Here is a 19,944-nt window from a genome sequence, read left to right on the forward strand (position 1 = left end):
ACCGGGGCACGAACCCGTGTCCCCTGCATCGGCAGGCGGACTCTCAACCACTGCGCCACCAGGGAAGCCCTATCTTTTTTTTAAATTGACTCTTTGAATTCAGCTTCCCAGGAAAGATGAGTTTAGAGATTGGAGGGTCCCTGTGAGACAGAGCAGGTGCTGCACCTCCCATTGCACGTTCTGAGGACGCTCAACCACAAGGTGAACTGCTCTTCCACAGCATCTTCCCTTGAACTTTTCACTGACGTGCTCCTAGTCATATGACTTGCATTCAGTTGAGTAGCTTTTCACTGCTTTTCTAAGTTCCATCTGGCTGCTAGGGTCAAATGAGATACTTTTGCCACCTAGGAAATTTAGTATATCCAGATGATTCCTGTAGGATTTTGGAGTGCCCTTCCCTAGGTGATGCCCCTTCTTTTGAGAATCAGGAAATGACTCTTATCTGTCTACTTGCCCTCCTTCACTTACCCTGTCGTTTATAACCTTGCAACCAAGTGATGAGTAAAGACAGCGATCATAGAGCTCTCTCAGGTTAATACTGCCACAGCTACATTCCCACTTGGTGCAATTTTAAGATTTGGACATTTGGAAATGTGAGATCCTTTCCCAAATCTTTGGCTCACTCATTCTGTTATTCTCACCCCTTAAAAGGATGCAACCCATTTCCAGGATCATGATTTCCCTTTTTTTTTTTTTCATGTTTTTTTAAAGCTAATATTGTGTGTCCTTACGTTATGGGCCACCTTGGATCCTTTCTGTAAACATGTGAACGTATATTAAAAATAAAAAAGTAAAATGTGGCCCTACAGCCACACCGGGATTTCATTGCCCTGAGAGAGGAGTTGGGACGCATCAGTGACTTCCACGAAGCCTATACTTTCAAACAGGCTCCGGGCCAGCCAGTTTCCGGCTTCAGCAAGAAGAATGTTCCAGTGGTAACCAACAAGGAGAACCTAGCGACGCCGGTCTCGACTCCATTCCTGGAGCCGACCCTGGGGAGCGACGGCTCTGCGGTCACGTTCGGGAAAACCCAAGAGGATCCCAAACCATTTTGCGTGGGCAGTGCCCCACCGAGTGTGGACGTCACCCCCACCGACACCAAAGACGGAGCTGACGAGGCAGGATCAACCGATGGCAAAGTTCTGAACCCGAAGCCATCTAAGCTGGCAAAGAGAATCGCAAACTCCGCTGGTTACGTGGGTCCCCGGTTCAAGTGTGTCGCTACCGGACTGTACGCAGACTCCAGTCAGCTCGGCCGGGAGCAGCGGGCATTGCAGGTGAGCCCCCCCACACACCCGAATTTCAGGAGCTTGACCAGTTGTCAGGTTTTTTTAATGTGTGAAGAGGAGGGGGCCGGGGGTATGATAGGGCAGGACACCGGGCTGATTTGGTTAATGAAGCTTAGGATAATTTAAATGTTTGAAATGTGTCCAGTAAGGGGACGTAAGTGGATACTTTAAGTTATTCTGTAGATTTTAAGCGAACTCCACTCGAATGCTGATAACGGAAGTTTCAATTATTGCGAAGGATGTCTAAAAGACTGCATGACATTTACCTATCAGTCGCTTTGATTTCTCTGCCGTTACTGTACGTTAACAAATATACCTAAAAGCGCTGCTTAGAATGCCTTACGTGATACTTGGTGGAGGTGTGTAGCGGCCGCATGTCTGTGAGATTCGTGCAATTTTTTTTCCACCCAAAAAACAAACAAACAAACAAAACAAAAACACAAACCTTGCTTAAAGGGATAGAGTATGTATTTAACTTGCTAGTGAATGATAGATGTTGTATAGGAATTTCCTTAAGATATTTTACTTTTAATTAGAAGACAAATAAAGCCAAATTGTTTTGCAGTGTTAAGAAAAAAATTGGTTTATGCTTATAAAAATGGATGAAGTTATCTAAATGATCCATTGAGTGCCCATTTTAATTACATAGATGGAAGGATTACAAGAGGACAGTATTTTATGTCTACCCGCTGCTTACTGTGAGGTCAGTTCTTCAAATTTTTATTACTAGAATCTTCCATAAACCTTTTGAGTTAAATTTCATTTCCAAATATACAAAGGGAAGTTTGTGGGCCATGGTCGTCTTTATTCACTGTGCATTTGTTTTCTTTTCTGTTGTGTTTTTGTTTCGCTTTCTTTGTGTTGTGTTTTTGTTTTGTTTTATTTACCTTCGAAAGAGAATGTCCGTCTGTATGCCACAGTGTATGTATGGCTATATATACACACCACATATATCTCTACATACGTATGGCTTTACGAATAAAGAGTGTGTGACTAGTTACACATAGACACTCTTACATTTTTATCGTTCAATTTTAAAATATCTCAGTTGTATCATAAATTGTGGTTGGTTTTGGGCAAACTTTTCTTTGAAGATACCTTCCTTTAAGGTAAGGGCAGTGAAATAGCTTTGGTGGTAAGGTGTGTCTTTTTTCCATCTCCGTTCTCTTTGTAGCGTGCAGTGATGCGCTTCTCAGAGTTGGAGATGAAAGAGCGAGAAGGTGGCCACCCCACGACCAAAGAGTCCGAGGTGCGCAAATTCAGCCCCGCTGACTGGGAAAGGCTGAAAGGAAGTCAGGACAAAAAGCCAAAGTCGGTCGCCCCGGAGGAGGCCATTGCCAACCAGAACGACAGTGAGAGATGTAAGTGAACCCAGGCGGCTCACGTGTGGTACCACGTCGGTGGGAACGGGGCGCTTCCGCTCCCAGTGCCGAGGGAGGTGAGAGGAAACAGTACGCTTCCGATGGCCCAGCGTCTGGGTGCTGGCTGTTCGGAGAACGGGCTGCTCTGGCCACCCTTCCCAGCTGTGGATTGCAAGGCTGGTTGTCCTTTTGAGCGTTGCGGCATCCAGGAGTGAAGCCCCTATGAAATGCTGTTTCCTGGCACGCGTCTCCTTTTTCCGGAGCAATGCTAGTCCTGTAGTTAGTAATAGTCTGATACAGTAGAGCAGAGGAATGGCAGTGCAGGACCTCCGGCGTAGCAGGTATGTGTTCTGTTCTGTAGCAGGTACGGACACGGGTTTTTGGTAGCAGTGGAATGACACTTGCAGCCAGAGCCAGACCCTCCAGAGTGACAGTCTCCTGTGGGAGGGAGTGGAGAGTACTCGGACTCTCCCTCCAGAGGCAGAGGTTTCGTTCAAGTGCGATGAGGGCTGATGAAGGCCCCAGAGAGATGAGCATCATTGTGTTCTGTGGAGGCTCGTTTGCAGTCATGAGGAGCTGACACCACGCTCCCAGGCCGTGGGATCAGCGAGGCCGTTCTTCCCACCAGACGGGTGTGTTCTGTTCTGGAGGCCGAACTGGAGAGAAAGCTCGTGTTGGCCTCGAGTCACACTCTGCGGTCCCATCGGCTGCTCCCCCACTGGGGTTGACTTCGGGCTTGGCCCTCGAGACTTCCTGGGCGAATGAGATGCGTTGGCAGCAAGTGGAGGTCTTTCTCCCGCTTTCTTCAGTGTGCGTGCTTGTGGCCTGCGGCCTGCAGCCTGCTCCGGACCCCAGAAACCTCACCGGTGATGGTGAGTGAGGGCACCTCGGTGAACGTCGAGGACAGGGTGGGCATGAAATCCTCCTGAGACGGGACAGTCGGGGGTGGTGGGCACGTTTGGGAGGCCCAGGCCCTTGGACCCGGTCGTAGGGTCGGCGTTCGCCCGCACGCTTAGGTCGTGGGTGCCTGATGCAGTTCGGGAGAATTGTGGTCAGCAGCAGCGTGTGCTTCTCTGTGCTGCTTGGAGCACTGCCCTCCCCCAGCTTATGTTTGGGGTCAGAGAAAGGCCTGTGGCCAGGGTTCTGGGTAAGCCACAGCGGGACCGGTGTGTCCCACGTGGCTCCCGTAGAAGGGGATTTCTGGGGCTAGTCAGTGGCGGCCTTACCCGAGGGATGGGGCTCTTGATGTGCCTGGAGTAGACGATTCCGAGCTCCTCCCCCTCGGGATTGGAATGAAAAACGGAGGGTCCAGGCCACCCTGGAGTGAAGCAGCAAGAAGGCCTGCCTCCTTGCCTGTGCTCACAGCTGACACGCAACCCTTACCCTCCTGAGTGGCCTCATAACTCAGCTCCTGGGGAAGTTTCTCAGAGAGATGTGGTAAAAGTGGGCAAGGCCAAGTTCACGGCGATGCACTTTTCTGAGGAGGGGATCTGCCTGTTGTGGGTGGACGGTGAGGGAGGCTGGAGGAAGGGAGCGGGCAGGTAACGGGCCTCGAGTCTTTTTGCCCTTTTCTCCAGCAACGTGGCCAAACCCAGGGTGGCCGCTGCCCTTCACGTCTCAGTGGCCTCACCCGCCCTTCTTCCCAGAGACGTTTGTGTGCATCCTTCCCAGTCTTTCCTGCTGAGCGTGGAGACGAGAACTCGGTGTGGCTGATGGGGAGCAGGGCCTGAGCCCCAGATGATTCCGAAAGCCCCCTCCCCCCACCGCCTGCCTCCAATCTCAGACCGACCGACGGGTCTCTTCCTGGAGCACCCGGGACGTGGCCCAGTGAGCCATGAATGGCCACCATGGGAGGTCAGGAGAAGGGTTGGGGAAGGTGAGGGGCTCCGTTTGAAAGGTTGGGGCAACGAAGGTGGGTTCCCCACCCACCCTCTGTCTTGTAGAGACGTGGGGTTTGTAAATAGCTGGTCAAGAAAGGTCACCTGAAGGGGCCACTGTTCTTACTGCGGCCTCCACGTCCAAGGCCCAGCAGGTGTTCATTCCATTCAGCTGGATATGAATGGGCCTTCTTGTTCTTGGGCCATCATGTCTTGAGCTGATATGGGCTCAGGTCCTTCTCATGGGTGTCGGTGTGGCCGAGAGCCGAGCTGTGAGCACATGGGAGCTGGGGCGGGGATTTGGGGCGGGCAGGGGTCACAGAGAGGGTCCAGGATGCCTTCAAGATGCCTTCCCCCTTCTGAGGCAGCCCCTACTCATGGAGGGCCCAGGAGCTTCTAAGGTGGTGGGTGCTGTTTGCGCGGCCCTGGTTGTCCTGGTGCGGGTGCATCTTGTTGCTAGGGGCTTGTTTAAAAAAGAAATTAACTTGAAAACACAGTGGCTGAGATACTCATTTATTCTTTATGATCACATGGGTGGCTGAGTGAAATTTTTATTTTGGAAGTTCACCAAATGAGTTTGGAGGTTCCTCAGACTTGGAAGTTCATCACTAGGAACCCTCAGTGGCATTTGAAGATGGGGCGGGGCAAGGAGGCATTGGTCCCTTCCTTCTCAAACTTGGAGTAACCATCTCCCTTGCCAGCCACTTGGCTGGGACAGGCCTAGGACCTGCTCAGTGGCAGTGCCTGGCCAGGAGCTGGAGGAAGCCTCAGTTGAGGGGCTTCATGAAACTTCTTTGCTCAGGGAACTTCTCTTCCAGCTGAGCACCTGCATGTTTGTAAACTACTTTGGAACAGAGATCCCCTGCACTCCTTGTGTAGCGGGTTTAACTTTGAGCAAGGTTAGCCCTGACTGGAGGTGCTATTATAGTTAAGCTACAGAGAAGGGGATTTTAATCCTGGGGAGCCTTGCAGCGACTCAGAACCCTCTCACCTTGTTTAGGCCTCACTGGGCATGGCTCAACAGTGGGGAGGGTGCTTTGCTGCCACAGTGACTTGTAAATGTTGCTGTGGTGATGCTTCTGTGAGGTGATGCTATGGTACAACCATAATGAATTTGGGATATATGTGCTGTGAGTCATAGGACCATGCTGCAGGGACCACGTTCACATCTTGCTTAGACTGGGTGACCAAGGGCACATGGCTTCCCACTTTTAGAAGGGCCAAAAGTAGCAATGATGGCAAAGCCTGATGGTTAGGATCCCCGTGTATCTATTTATCTCCCCAACTCCTTTGCCCTCAAGGGTCATCCTCCTGTGGGTCGTGGTTAGAACAGTCTTTGAGAAGCTCCAAGTGACACGGAGCCTCTACCCCATAGCTGGTGGCCATGGGCATCTTGGGCAATCGGGGTGGGTGTCCTTCAGGGTTATTACTGGCCTGGGTAAGGTCACACTAGCGTAAGGTCTTGGGGGGCCTTAGCTGAGGGGAATTGAGGTCTTTGCCCTAAAAGGCTCCGGGGTTGGGGGAAGGGTGGATGGACCTAGTTTGGAAAAAGAAACTTTCAAATTGGACATGGGGGTTCTTAAGGTAGCCCTTCCATTCCTCCATGGATCCCCTCCCACGGAGCTTTTAGGGAAGGCTGATTGGACCAGATTGGACCAGAGAAGTCCAATGGTGTAACCAGCAGGGCTCACCTCTTAAAATTTCCTACATTTCAGGCCTGAGATTCAGGCTGGTCTGAAAGTCTTGGCATCTTTTGGTTAAAGGGATTTTTCCAGCCTTTCTCTGTGCTGAGCCCGGCCCGTGATTATGAAGCCCACCCTGGAGGGAGGCTAGCAGTAACATTCCCACTTTACAAGTGAAGGGGGCCGAGTTGTAAAGCGGCGCCATTCCTGCCCGAGTGTTTAAGAGGGTCACAGAGCAGCCCGAGTGAGAGTTGCAGCACGCCGTCTTCACCGGGCCTGCGGTAGCCTGGGCTGCATCACCCGTAAGCACAGGCCATGAGTTTGGGGTTTCTCCTGCTGCCATGACAGGAGACCCTCGCGGTTGGGGTGATTCCACCATTCCAGCAAGAGTAGATGGGGATCTCTCCCACCTTGGGATAACCTTGGAGAAAAGCTAAGTGTGTTCCACCATTGAGAACACAGGTCAGGCTAGCCCAGGCCAGGGTGAGGTTCATCCCCACAACTGGCTGCCATTAAATGCTGGGAATGCCCCCCAAGAGAGGCTGATCAGGGGACCAGCCGGCTGGGCAGAAGTGGGAGTGATACTTGAAGTGGTCTAGGGAGAGGAGGAGGAATGCGAGCAGCATGTGAGGGGTGTGTCCATGATTTCATCTAGAAAAACGGGCTGTGGGAGCTTAGCTCAGGTGTTAACAAAATACGAAACTCATACGCCCACCCCCACCCCCGGCCGGTGATGGACACAGGGTCATCTTCGGGGAACTCTTTACCAGCACAGTGATCATTATGGAATTATTTGTGTGTTAGAAACAATGTGACTAGCAAAGCAGTTGAACTGTTTCTTTGGCTAGAGCAAAAGTGAGGAGTGATGTTAGGCTGGGGTGATTGGAGGAAAAGCCCCAAGTGGATGCTAGATTGAGCAGAGGGGGCAGGAGCAACACAGGCGGAGCTGAGGTGTGAGCAGTTCAGCCCTGCCCGCCGCACGCCCCCACCCCACCCCCACGAAGGGGGTTGGAGTCTTGTCTTTGAAATGTCCTTAGATGCTTGTTGCCTGGGAAGGAAGGCGTGGAGACGTGCCAGGTGGGTGACTGGTGTCACTGAAGGCCTTCTTCCTAGACAGGAACTAGGAGCAGCCGCTCGATGGCAGTGAAATGCTTTTCCCCCCACGGGTGTGGAAGGAGGACAGACGGACTTGTAGCAATCTGGTTGAGTTCTTTGAAATTGCCCTTGACCCTTGTGTGTGCACCAGGAAGCCTTTCCTTTCCCTTTGCCAGGCTCCTCTTGCCTTGGTCTCCCCAGCTTCCCAGCCTCCCACCATTCTTTCCCTACCCTTTTTCTTCACCCTCGCCCCTGCTGACCCAAGTGAACATTGGTGCTATGTCTGTGTAGATGGCAGTTGGGGGCTATTTGGTCTCTTGATGACATCAGCCTTTTTTGTTGACTAGCAGCTGTTTCCATAGTCATTTGTAGCTCTGCCCTGATTGGTTGGATCTTACTGTGAGGTCACTCACCCCCCCTTTAAAAGTAAGCCACCTTGGAGAGTTAAGCAGTTAGGGAGTGATCTCACATGCCTATAGAGGGATGGTGTAGATGCCTCACCTTGACCCTTGAAGGATGGATTGTGAGTGGGCTACGCGCCTCATTTTCTGCTTTCTTTGCTGGTTGTGTTCAGCTGTCCTTCCTTTGGGACGTCTTTCTGAGGGTTTTGTGCTTCCGGCGTGTGAGGCCCCTGGTCTCCAAAGGGGGGTGGTCTGTTGGTAGCAGATTGCCTTGGGCATGGGGGTCCTGCCTGCTCCTGGTGACCTTTGTTCCCTCTTTCCGGGTTGTCTCCCCTCCCCTAGGGGAGTGTTATGATGGAAGCAAACCTGACCCCTTCGAAGCCCCAGAAGACAGTGATCTTCCTGAGGACATGGACACGGAGCCCCCCAGAGAGTCCCCCGCCGACCAGGCGGCCCCGGACGCGTCACGCAGCCCCACCCTCCGGCTGAACAGAAAGCGCAAGGTGTCTGGCAATAGGAACCACACTGAGACCACTGTGCTCCCCGAGGACTCTGCTGAAAGCCAAGCGGAAACGGGTCTGCAAAGGTGAGCTCGATGTCGCTTCAGGCCCGCAGGGCACCCTTCGGAAGTCCTGGAGCGGAGCAGTGGAAAGTTCCAGTCCCACCCTGGAGCCCTGGGGGGAGCCACTCACACCTTCCCACCCCCCACCCCCCCAAAGCCAGGTGGCGGGGCTGGAGCCCAAAGGTGGCCAAAGGCAAATAGGCCCCCTCCCGAGACTTGGTGACAAGTTCCAGCCAACACAGTGACCACACCCCTCCCCTCCCCCACCCCTGTTAGTGATGTGTAAGACAGTTTGTTCGCCCCCCCGCCTCGCCCTGGGGGGCTTCTTCTTTAATTTGTAGTTATTTCTCCATTAGCTGACTGGCCTGAGAGGGAAATGACAAACAGTTCCTCTAACCACTTAGAAGAGCCACATTATAGTGAGCTGACCAACCTGAGGTGTGCATTGAATTAACAGGGCTCCATCCCAGAAAGCAGCGCCGCTTGCTGCACCTTAGAGAACGTCGGGAGCAGAGAGCAAACCTGGCCGGCAGGGCAGGAAGGAAGTGACCCAGGCGGTTCAGCCTGCGGTCACCCCCCAGGGCAATAGCATCTCCGAAGAGAAACCTGGCAGGAAAACGGCAGAGGCCAAAAGCAACAGCAGCTGGTTGGAGGAGTCCCTTAAATGCAGTGACAATGAACAAGGTACGCACGGGGCGGGGGGCCGCTCCTGGAGGTTGGATCACCCGCCCTCTGTGGGAAACGGCCCTGGAGGGGACCTGAGGGCCATCCAAGTTGACAAGAGTAGCGTGTGGCGAGCGGGGAGTTTTCTTCATGAGGTCCTTTCAGCCTGCGCACTTCCTTATGGAATGGACAGTGAGGCGGGAGCTCGATTTCCTGGGCTGCTCCTCGTCACCCAGCCCGCGGCTGGGCAGGAAGGGAAGTCTTGGGTGACCCCGGGCGCTTGTCAGTGCCCTCATTCCAGCCTCAGGCTGTCCCCAGTCGCCCTGTCCTGAGCACCCAGGCCCCCCACGGGTGGGTCCGGGAGCGCACGAAGGGCTGGCTTCTGCCCTCTCTTGCGGCCCTTTGAAGCGACTTGCCATTTGGCGTTTCGTGGGTTAGCCTATTTGCCGGTTGAATGTGGGATGATTAAAATATTAGTGCTTTGAAAACATAATTGGTATATCTTTAAAAACTTAAGCTGCTCCAACGATCAGTGCTAACAATGGGCTTTTCTTTCCTCACCGGCTACAACTGTGTAACGCCCGCTTCTTCTCCCCTGACAGATGTGCTGTGCATGGACGAAGAAATGGATCGGCAGCCTTCGCCCCTGCCGCAGCAATACACCGACAACAGCGAGAAACCATCCGGGAAGCGACCGTGCAAAACCAAGCATTTGATCCCTCAGGAGCCCAGGTGGGGCTTGCCGCTGCCAGGGGACTCCTAGGTGGACAATGCGGATGGCAAGGTACCTCTTGCCCCTGGCTCTCCCCCGCCCCCCGGGCCCATGCAGGCACATCCCGCCTGCCTACTTCTCTGCTTCTGGGGACAAAGCTTTCCTTTTCCTGAACCCCTCCCCCCAAAACGTCCCTGCCCCTTCCTAGGGGACTTGTCTCCTGGGTGGCGGTGAAGTTTCCAGCGAGTAAAAATGCAACCCCTTCCTCGCGCCCTGCCTCCCCCAGACAGAGAGGAGGAAAAGTGCTTTCCTCCACTCAGCTTTGTAACTCAGGGAGGAGGCGAACCAGCCGGGTGGAGGAAGGACAGCCTGAAATGTGTGCGCTGCCTGGTTTCGTGATAGGTGACCGTCCGGAGATTTTGAAAGCGGCCTGAGCCCAGTTCCGACTATGATCCTTCGCCGGCCAAGCAGGACCAGAAGCCCTTGGACTGTTTGCAGCAATTGTTACCAGCTTCCCAGGCCTCGCAGCTGACATGGTCAAGCTCCCCTCCAGAGACCACCCAGTCCCGCCCGATGCCACCGGAAGCGCGGAGACTTATTGTCAATAAGAATGCGGGCGAGACCCTCCTACAGCAGGCCTCCCGGCTTGACTATGAGGTGAGCATCCTTGTGGGTGCCCCGGATCAGGATCCGCCGGCTGCTGCTCCTTGGGTGGGGGACACACTGGCTGGGGATGGGGGGCGGGTCTCAGAGCCCAGCCCCCTCCACGTGGCGGGCTGGGCTGGGTGTTCCAGCAGGGTGTTTGCGTTGGCTCCCGCTCACACTGCGGGCTCTTTGGTGGCTTGTTCAGTCGTGGTGTGAAAAGAAAGGCAGGCCTCTCTGATGTTCCGTTCCCGTTCAGGCAGGTAGGCTGCTTCGGCCAGTCTGGCTCACTTATCTCTGATATAAAATCTGACCTAACCCAGGGCTTGGCGACCAGGGGAATTTTAATGAGCCCTTTTGGATTCTGAATAGCAAGAAGGAGAGTAGTTATTAGCTCTACTAACTTGTGCTGTTTGGGGCAGAGTGATGCCCCTGTGGGGTAGCGGGTGGGAAGTGTCTGTGCAGAGTAGGGGTGGGAGTGGGGCAGACCTGAGCAGTCTCTTTCTGAGAGGGCACGGGAGCCGAGGGCTGATGGGCGGGGAGCAGGGGTTGAGCCTTGCACAAAACTCCCTGTCCACACTGCTGTATCCCAACCCAGCACGGCTGATGACAGTGATGGCCTCTATTGCTAGAGCAACATAGAAAGATAGCTGATATCTGCCTAAGCCCGTGTGATCTGTAGTAACTCCTTTCACCCTTTTAACATGTTCACTTGGGAGTAACGCGTACTAGCCCACTCTCGGATGAGGAAACTGAGCCTCAGAGGGGTTAGCTGATACCCGTACAGGTAGCAATCCAGCAGTGCTCCACAGCCCACCACGCTCCTCAGCAAGACTGGCTCACACTGGAATTGCCCTTTTGACAGTTCAAAACCTCTGTGAGACAGATGACTCTCTCTGCCCTGTGCAGTTCCCCCACCATACTTGTCAGTAGCAATTGTGATGTAATAGCCCACAGGGCAAAGGCATTTTTCTGTGCTGGCATCAGCCCTCTGGGAGTTGAATGGTGACAGTAAAACGCGGTGCAGCAGGCTGAGCGTGGAGGTGTGGCTGAGCACTGGGGTGGCAGGACCCAGGCTGGCCCGGAGCCCTGGCGCCCACACCCTCAGCCAGCTCTGTGCCCCTGTCCCCCGTCTCCCGTCGTGTCCCCCCACCCCGGTCCATAGTGCCGTGAGCCCTTGGAAGTGTGCCTGCCTTGGCCCTAAGGCATGCCTGTGGGTGGGTAGTTGGAAGCACTAGGGCTATGCTTAGTTTGGGGTGTTTTTTTGTTGTTGTTGTGGGTTGAATGTGCTGTTTATATCTGCACGTCTCTTGGAGACCTCTCCATTAGCTAGAGAGCACTTTGTGGTAGTTAGCGCAGTTACTTGCAGGTGAAGTCCAAGGAGCACCCAGTTGGTTTCCCAAGAGCTGAGAGCGGGCGCCTAGGAGGACAGAGCAGTTGTTGCACATAGTGTGGAGCTAGACCCCCCGTGGTTGAGAAGATAGTCTCCTTGCTTCCAGCAAACGCTGGAGGTGCGGGGGAGACCCCTAACCCCAACTTTTGGGTTAGGGTTGAGAAAGTAGACTCCCGCTTCCAGCAAATGCTGGAGATGGGGGGGCGGGGTGCTGCTGCACCCGCCGTGGAGGGCGGGGCTCCGAGCCCCACCTGTGAGCTTGGCATCATTTCCAGCAGCCTCCCTTTGGGACCAGAGACGTCAAAAGACCCTCGTTGGTCCTCTAAGACAGTTTCCATTTTGGTTTGGTGGCTCTGAGGCCTGGACCAAGGGGCACTTGATCCATCCTTTTTTAGGCTACCTGGCCTTTGATTGCACAGGAAGCCTTGGGAATGTTTAGGGTCGGATTTGTTTTTTTCTTCAAATGTAAATTTCAATATGTAGATTCCACAGATCACCAGTGTTGATGCTGAACATTGTGACAAGTAGATGAATGCTTTCAACTTTGATTTCTCTGGGCAGAAATTTCTGGGATTTCTCTGGGCAGAATTTTAAATGTTGGGATGAAGGCCCAGTTGGGAGATGTGGCAGCTTCAACCTTTTCAAATTGAAGGACAGTTTGCTTAAGCAGATAAGGGTGTGGTTTGGTAGGGTTTTCCTGAAGTTTTGTCTTCAGCATTCTTGGTTATTTTCTTCTGCTTAGCCAAAGATACCATGTGCAGTATAAAGGCTGTCTGAGCTTTATGTCATGATAATGTGGTTCTGGAAGTTTAGAAACACACTCTGGCTTCAGATCCGCGTTAAATAGATCACTTGTGTGGCCAAAGACCTCAAACCTTTCCCTCCTGGGAAAAAGGCTTCTATTTCTTAGGCTAAAACGCCAGTGTGCAACCACATGCTTGTGCCTTTAGCGGTGATGGTTAAATTTTCTATGAATTGAATGTCATGTTTTTTAAAAAGTTAATGAGGCATTTAATTAACTCACAACGTCGGGCTTATGGCCTTTATGGTTACATTTTCCGGGTAATGGCATTCGGCTTATAGCTGCTGAACAGAGAGCTGTCCGACAAAAGCAGTTTGACTTTGCTCGGGAATGGCTGGGCTGCCCTTCAGACACTCCCGTTTATTTCTAGCGGAGAAAATAGACCAAGGAATTTGTTGCGTCGACAGACTCGCCCCGCTTCTTCACCTTTCAGTTAGAGAAAGTGTTGGTGGCGATGGTTGCCATCCATTTAGAGGCCATCACCCTCCTAGCTAGGAGAGTGTAGTTAGCCCACTCGACCCCCAACAGAGAAGGCCTGTGGGATGCTCGTCACAGCTGGATTGCATCCCTCTAACTGGGGCCCTCTGGGGCCTTTTGAATCTTCCCAGCTGACCAGGTACCAAAGACCTGAGTTATAGGTCTAGTACTTCATGTTGAACTTGGGGTTTAATATCTCTGGGCCTCAGTTTCCAAGTGTTGAATGAGGATAGTACTACCTTCCTTTCCTGCTATCTCCTGGGTTCCTGTGGGTGACAGAAGATGTCCTCATCTGGGGAAATGAGAAGCACTGTGTAAATAGTGGGATCAACGTGGTTGAGTTAGGACAGCCCGTGGCAAAAAGTCTGACCTGGCCGTGGGGCTACTGCTGCCTTTGCTGCCATCTTCCAGGAGAAGAGAGTTGACTTACCCATCAGCTTGGACGGCCTTTCATTTCTAGGTACCCTTGAATCTGCCCTAGTAGTGATGAAGGTTTCCAGGTGAAGGCCATGATTGTCACAGCAAATAAACCCTGCGTTGAGTAAATTGATGTGTGCACAGCAGTTGGTGGCGTTCAGACCTGATCCCAGAGCCACGTGACAGGGCCTCTCCCTGGCTGGGGCACACAACTCATTAGCTTGCAGCCGTCCACTCAAGTCTGGCTAGTGAGGGCCTGCTAAAAGAGCAGCAGCTTCTTGCGGTATCCTGGATACCAGGGCTCGGGGCAGGTGGCCTGGGAGCCCAGAGGATTGTGGGCTTTCTGGCAGGTTGGGATGTAAACGGAGAAACGCATTCGTGGGCGTGCCTTTTCTCTTCCTCCTCTTGTTTTGGAAGGGAGCTGCTGCAGTGACCTGAAGTAACAGGGCACCGATGGCCAGGTTTACCAGCATACCCCATTAGGTTCACGTGGTAAGCAAATGGAACATTCTAGTTTGCTCCCAAGTGAGTGGTCACCTTTGATTGGCGTGTCCTCCAAAGGGCATAAAAGGTTTTACAGAACCCATCTCGCACTTATGGGCGGCTACAATGACCCCCGTTTTAGGTTTAACAGATGAGTTACCTGAGAGATGTCACAAGGAGGCCTGTTCTGACCCCATCCCATCCCCCCTTACCCAGCAGACCATGTGTTGGGCCACATGCACGTTCTGCCTACTCCCAGCTCTCAGAACCTGACAGCTCTCTGCTGGGCACGACTTACCCAGTATAAACAGTATAACGTGTTTTCTGGTGGCAAATGCTTTCGATGTGTCTGAAAACTTTCTTAAGGTAATAAAACATTGAATAAGTTCCTGCTCTGCTTACTGGGAGTGGTTCATATTAATATTTTAACAAGCCAAAGAAATAAGGTTAATAACACTGATTCTAATGCACAGTGTTGACACAGAACATCTCCGGGGGCGGGGGTGAACATTTTATTTGATTCTTGAAATGTGGAGGTTGCAGCCTGTGGTGTATCAGGTTTCTGTCATTAACTTGGGGCAGAATCAGTCTAAAATTTTCATATTTACTCGAGAGGGTGGAGGGAGGCAAAATAGAGGGTGGGGTTATTGGAGGCATTTTGTGTCATTCCTCGAGAATGGAGGGAGAGAGCTTCTCTTTAACTCTACTTAACATACAGACAAGAGCATCTGAGGCCCAGGTTCTGATTTGGGGTCTTAACAGGGGGCGCGAGGATGTAGCTGACCTGGGTGTTCCTGCTTCTCTAAGCTGGGGAATGTTCTCTGGCTGATTGAAGCTCTCTTTAAGTGTTGGTCATCCATACTTTTATCTAAACTTGTGTTATCGTCCACTGCCACTGACTGAACAGACCCATCAAGTGAGAATGGTCTGTGCTTGGCAATGTGTCATCTAAGATGTTAGCAGCCGTGACACCTCTGTACTGGTCACGTCGGCCCCTGGGCTGAGGGCTTTCATCGCTATCCGAATGCGTCCTCTCAGCAGCCCTGTGGAAGCTTGGAGAAGTTCAAGGGTAACTTGCCCATGGCCAGGCCACTGGTGCAGCAGAGCCTTAGACAACACTGTCTGCATCTCCAAGCCCTTCTCACACACTCTCATGCCCCACCAGGATGCCTGCCACCTCCCCGCGCCATGGTGGGCTTTTGGCCCCAAGGATGTATGCCTTTGAAAGTGGGCACGGCCAAGCTATGGGGATGTCACCCTTACAAGTTTCACTGTATGGTTGTCTGATGGTATCTCCTCTCCTCTCCTCTCCTCTCCCCGTAGGAAGTGGTCTTGTACTGCCTGGAGAACAAGATTTGTGATGTGAACCACCACGACAACACGGGTTACTGCGCCCTGCACGAGGCTTGTGCAAGAGGTTGGCTCAACATCATACGACACCTCCTTGAATATGGTGCCGATGTCAACTGCAGTGCCCAGGATGGAACCGGGTCAGTGGCGGTCTTGCTCTTGGCGTGGCCCTGCTGGGGCATAGGCAGTGGTTCTCAGGGTGTGCGGGGAACCCCAGAAGGAAAGATGGAGAGTGAGTGCCATGTAAGCACACTGGTGGCGGAGTCCTCTAGAATGGAATCGGACAGATCTTTCTGGCAAATTTACATAGAACTTTAAAACTCTGTGACACTCTTATGGACAGAAGTCCCTGAAAATGTTGAGCCTGCATGAATAATCAGGGGTGTTCTCTTTTAAGACCCTGGACTCTCCACCAGCGTCTGTTGAATCTCAATCTTGAACATATATGTGAGTTGAAAGTTGCAGGAGTACAGACAGGTCCAGTGGCAACTGGCTTGATAGGACCTGCCGTGTCCACCCACATCCCCGGGCCTGACCCCCACTCTGTCCTTGACCTCGGTTTATTGGCCAGAGGCCCAGGTGTGAGTCAGCCCAAGCATCTTCCTGGTTGGACCTGGGATGGCACCACGAGGCAGGGCACTGGGGCTTTCCTGACAGTCATAAAATGAGCAAAACCGTAAGGTATTTGGTGGTTCATGGTTTCCAAATAGCATCCTTTCTGGATGGGACTGCGGACAGTGTTCCTGACCCCAGTGGACACGGACAGGAGGACTCTGTATCCTCCTGAGAACTCGCCCTGCCTGTCGACTGCTTCTGGGCGAGAGGGTTGATCACTCATCTCCAAATTGGTTTCAGGAGAGGTTCCACTTTGCCCCTAGTTTCTTTTACAAACTGCACTTTTTGGGTTTTGTTTGTAATGGTATAACAATGGCTTGTCGTATCTGCTTCCGTGATGCTGGGGTTCTTCCCCCCACCCCGCCGTATGTTACCTTCATACAGTCTGTCACTATTTAAGTTCATTGGAAACGTTTTCATCGTGGCCTGAGTTCCTCCTTGGGCCATGCATTAAGAGAGATTTGCATTGAAGAATGAGGCCTGAGATGGTCCCTTCACCTGTCCCGTAAAGGGTTATGTGTTGAAATAACAGAGTAATTTGTCGCAGCGACCGTACACTCACCTCCTCGGTGAAATAGCGCGCCTATGAGGCTTGGCCGCACACGCTCGATTTTGCCCCGTGTCCTTAGAAGCAAGCGTCGCGTGCACAGGTGTAATCCTCCGCACCTCTCCTAGGCCTCTCCACGATGCTGTCAAGAATGATCATCTCGAAATTGTCCGCTTGCTCCTCTCCTACGGTGCTGATGCTACCCTGGCTACGTACTCAGGTAGAACCATCAAGAAAGTGAACCACAGCGAACTTCTGGAGAAGTTCTTAACAGGTACGGCAGAGGTCAAGACACGGTCTTGTTCAAGCATCTAGACGGTGACTTCACAGCCTTTCACCTGGGTTCCCCCTACCCCCACCCCCCGTTTACTCTAAGTGACCCTTTACTGGGAAAAGCAGCCCAACGTTAGTCTGTCAAAGAAGAGATACATACTTTGAGTTTTGCAAGGTGGGGGGCTGGAAAACTCTTAGCTAGCCAGGCTAGCTTTTGTTTGGCAGGCTGGGGCGGTGAGGCGGGCAGTCCCTCAGGAAGGCGGGTGGACGCGTGGGGAGGTTTCAGTCAGATACCTGGAGGCGTGTGCAGTGGGACTTGTCAGGAGGTGACACCAGCCCCAGCGTGAGATGTTCCCGAACTCCAGCAGCATTTGCCTCTTACCAGCAGGTGTTATCTTGTTTCTTTTTCTCTCTCTCTCTCTCCCCCTCTCTCTGCAGACTGTTTAAATAACCTGCAGGCTTCTGACGACGGTAGCCCCGGTTGCTCTTCGGAGTTCTCTGGCAGCTGTGTGTGTGGTGAGCAGCCTTGTTCGTTTCAGCTGGGCTTGTGGGGGTGGGGGTGGGGGTGATGCTGTGAGCAGGACTTGCTTGGGAAAGAATTTTTCCAGGGTCCTTTTTGGCGAACAGCTGGAATCTTGCTCCAGCTTACTGACCTCTCTCTTGTTTGCCGCCCCCCCCCCGTTAGAACCAGATGATGAAAGTGGTTACGATGTTTTAGCAAATCCCCCACGACCGGAGGACCAGGATGACAGCAACGAGGCCTATGGTGACCTATTGGAGTTTGAATTTTCCGAAGACCCCGTTTTGTCGTGTTATAACGTCCAGGTGTCCGTCGCTCAGGGGTGAGCGTGGCCAGCATGTGGTCGAGAGCCAGCCCAGCTGTTCTGTGGGGTGGCAGGCGTTAGAAATCCCCTTCAGCAGATGAGGGTGGCTGGGTTGGGGGGTGAGTGAATCCCTCACCAAGTGTCCACCGACCTCACATAATGCAGTGGAACTTTTCCAGAAAAGTTTGTGGGGTGGGAGGGCTCCCCAGCCAACTGCCCTCATTGGAACACACCCCTAGAGCCCAAAGGACACGGGAGTCAGCGACTGCAGTTGCACAGTTTCAGTCAGTAAACTCTTGGGGAAGGGATCCACCCCAAACGGCTACCATAGGGGCCGTCCAAGGCGCGTGAGGTCCACGGGACGATACTGATGTGTACCGTCTTCTCGTATAAGATTAGAGAAAGCCGTATGTGGCACCTGGGATCTTATGTGTCTTCAGATTTGCTTAGATCGAGTCTTGTCCCCACAGTCGGGCCACTGTGCCCCATGACCAACCCTTTGGAGTGAACACATCAGGAGACCTTGCTCTGCTGTGTGTTGACCCCGGTGCTTAAGGAGTAGCATCCTCCTTGGACTCTGAGGCTGGGAACGTGTCTGCCTTTGTGGTGACATTGTATTCGGGATAGAGATGATAAAGCGTGGCAGGGTATCAGGAAGGATTGTACCACCTCCCTTCTCGAAAGAGCCTCACTCCCGGCAGCATTGAGGGGCGGGTTGGAGGTGTGGGAGAGGCAAGGAAAGCCAGGTGACCTCGAGTGTTTCTCATGCTCTCTCCATGAGGGCCGGAGGAGAGGAGAGGTCAAAGAGGTGTTTGCCATCTCCCTTGGGTTGGCATACAGACTGGTTTTCCCCAGTGACTAGAACGGGGTGCACTTACTTGGAGAGGGGTGACCTGAGTTGTGGCCAGAGCCAAGGCAGCACTGGAGTGGCCTGCAACGAGGCTCGTTCAGGGGCGCTGCTCCTGCTTTTGTCTAAGTTGGCTGATCCGCCCTAGGTGGTCTCTTAACACATGCACATGAGTCCAGAGTTCCCCCGCTAGAAGTAGATCTTCCGGGCTTCCCTGGTGGCACAGTGGTTAAGAATCCGCCTGCCAGTTCAGGGGACACAGGTTCGAGCCCTGGTCCGGGAAGATCCCACATGCCACGGAGCAACTAAGCCCGTGCGCCACAGCTACTGAGCCTGCACTCTAGAGCCCGTGAGCCACAACTAGAGAAAGCCCGTGCGCAACAACAGGCCTAACGCAGCCAAAAATAAATAAATAAATAAAATTAAAGAAAAAAAGAAGAAGTAGTAGATCTTCTGAGGACAGTGAGAAGTGGGGTGGGGGTGGGGTAATCAAAGTGGAAGTAGCAGGCCCTTTCACCGCCAGGAGACGGGTAGTTCATAGTTGGGAGCGCCTCTAATTTTGCCGGAAACTCAAACCACTGTCCTTTCTCTGGTGTAGGCGGCGTAACTGGCTGTTGCTCTCAGACCTGCTCAAGAAACTGCAAATGTCCTCCTGCATATTCCGCTGCAATTTCCCAAATGTGGAAATTGTCACCATCGCAGAGGCCGAGTTCTGCCGGCAAGTGTCAGCAAGTCTCTTATTCTGTTGCCCCAAAGACCTGGAGTCCTTTAATCCGGAAAGTAAGGAGCTCTTAGATCTGGTGGAGTTCACGAACGAGCTTCAGACTCTCCTGGGCTCATCCGTGGAGTGGATCCTCCCCAGAGACCTGGACTCAGACGACGACTGGTGAGCTCGCCGGGGCCCGCCGTGTACAGTGTTTCATGGTGTTAATCCTTGTGCATATGTGTCCTAATACGACTATTTCTGTAAAGAAAGGACACTATGAGACACGACTCCAGTCAGAAGGACTTCAAAACATGTTTTTTTCTTTTTAAAATTTTAAGTCAGTTTTTATGAAGTTGTTAATAAAGTTTCTTTACTTTTCAGTGTACACATGCTTTGGAATATGTTTGTTTTTACTCGGAACAATTGTTTCTTTTCTTTTTTAAGGAGAAAAAAAAAAGGCAAAGGAGCTCCACACTTTGACTTAATTTCATACAAAGCTCCGACGACAGAGGCCATAACTGTTGAGAGTTGCTTTTGGGGCAAATCAAACCAGTAAAATTTTAAACTCTTTCTCCATATTAAAGGGATTGAATAAATTGGCCACTTTGGTGCACCTGTGTCCTGCGAATTGTCCAATTGGAGATGGAGGTTTAGAAAGTGAGTTTCAGTCTTGTTTAAGTCTCTTCCCATCAGACTGGTCTCGTGATTTCCTACACACCATGTTACTTCCTGTCTACCTTTCCTTGGTGTTGTTCATGCCTGGATTGTCTCCTGTACCTGCTCAAACCTTGGTCCATTCTCATTTGTACCATGGAAGTTTGTCATGCTGGATACTGTCAGAACTAATTTTACTTAAGTTTGCGTTAAGGTGCAAAGCACACGTTTTGTATATTTTCTGTTTTTTGTGTTTGTGTATATTTTATGGT

At 52.3% G+C, this 19,944-nt stretch overlaps 2 protein-coding genes and 1 pseudogene across 3 annotated transcripts in view; all 3 read left to right on the forward strand.

Moving 5' to 3' along the window:
• LOC308611519 (centrosomal protein of 78 kDa-like) overlaps positions 1–19,944 on the forward strand; it is a 739,857-nt pseudogene that overhangs the window by 579,612 nt on the left and 140,301 nt on the right. The gene's annotated exons all lie outside the window — the stretch shown is intronic.
• LOC308611526 (BCL-6 corepressor-like) lies at positions 965–15,228 on the forward strand. The gene is made up of 7 exons (XM_081260265.1): positions 965–1,277; positions 1,939–1,992; positions 2,464–2,650; positions 8,048–8,291; positions 9,533–9,714; positions 10,045–10,299; positions 15,180–15,228. Exons 2-6 carry the CDS (start codon positions 1,939–1,941, stop codon positions 10,074–10,076), a joined length of 699 nt encoding a protein of 232 aa, XP_081116391.1. The 5' UTR covers positions 965–1,277; the 3' UTR covers positions 10,077–10,299; positions 15,180–15,228.
• LOC308611515 (BCL-6 corepressor-like) lies at positions 15,072–19,891 on the forward strand (the record flags this gene model as incomplete). The annotated part of the gene is made up of 5 exons (XM_081260258.1): positions 15,072–15,083; positions 15,204–15,346; positions 16,497–16,642; positions 17,327–17,483; positions 18,911–19,891. The coding sequence occupies 5 exons, from the start codon at positions 15,072–15,074 to the stop codon at positions 19,200–19,202; spliced, it is 750 nt and encodes a 249-aa protein (XP_081116384.1). The 3' UTR covers positions 19,203–19,891.

Source organism: Mesoplodon bidens (assembly GCF_964165515.1).
Source record: "Mesoplodon bidens genome assembly, contig: HAP1_SCAFFOLD_120, whole genome shotgun sequence".
NCBI lineage: Eukaryota > Metazoa > Chordata > Mammalia > Artiodactyla > Ziphiidae > Mesoplodon > Mesoplodon bidens.

Bases quoted from the DNA above. Each gene is read 5' to 3' on its own strand.
- LOC308611526 (XM_081260265.1), top strand. From the start codon at position 1,939: ATGGAAGGATTACAAGAGGACAGTATTTTATGTCTACCCGCTGCTTAC. The intron at 2,651-8,047 runs GTAAGTGAACCC...CCCCTCCCCTAG, and splicing joins CCAGAACGACAGTGAGAGAT to GGGAGTGTTATGATGGAAGC. The intron at 9,715-10,044 runs GTACCTCTTGCC...GTTTCGTGATAG, and splicing joins TGGACAATGCGGATGGCAAG to GTGACCGTCCGGAGATTTTG.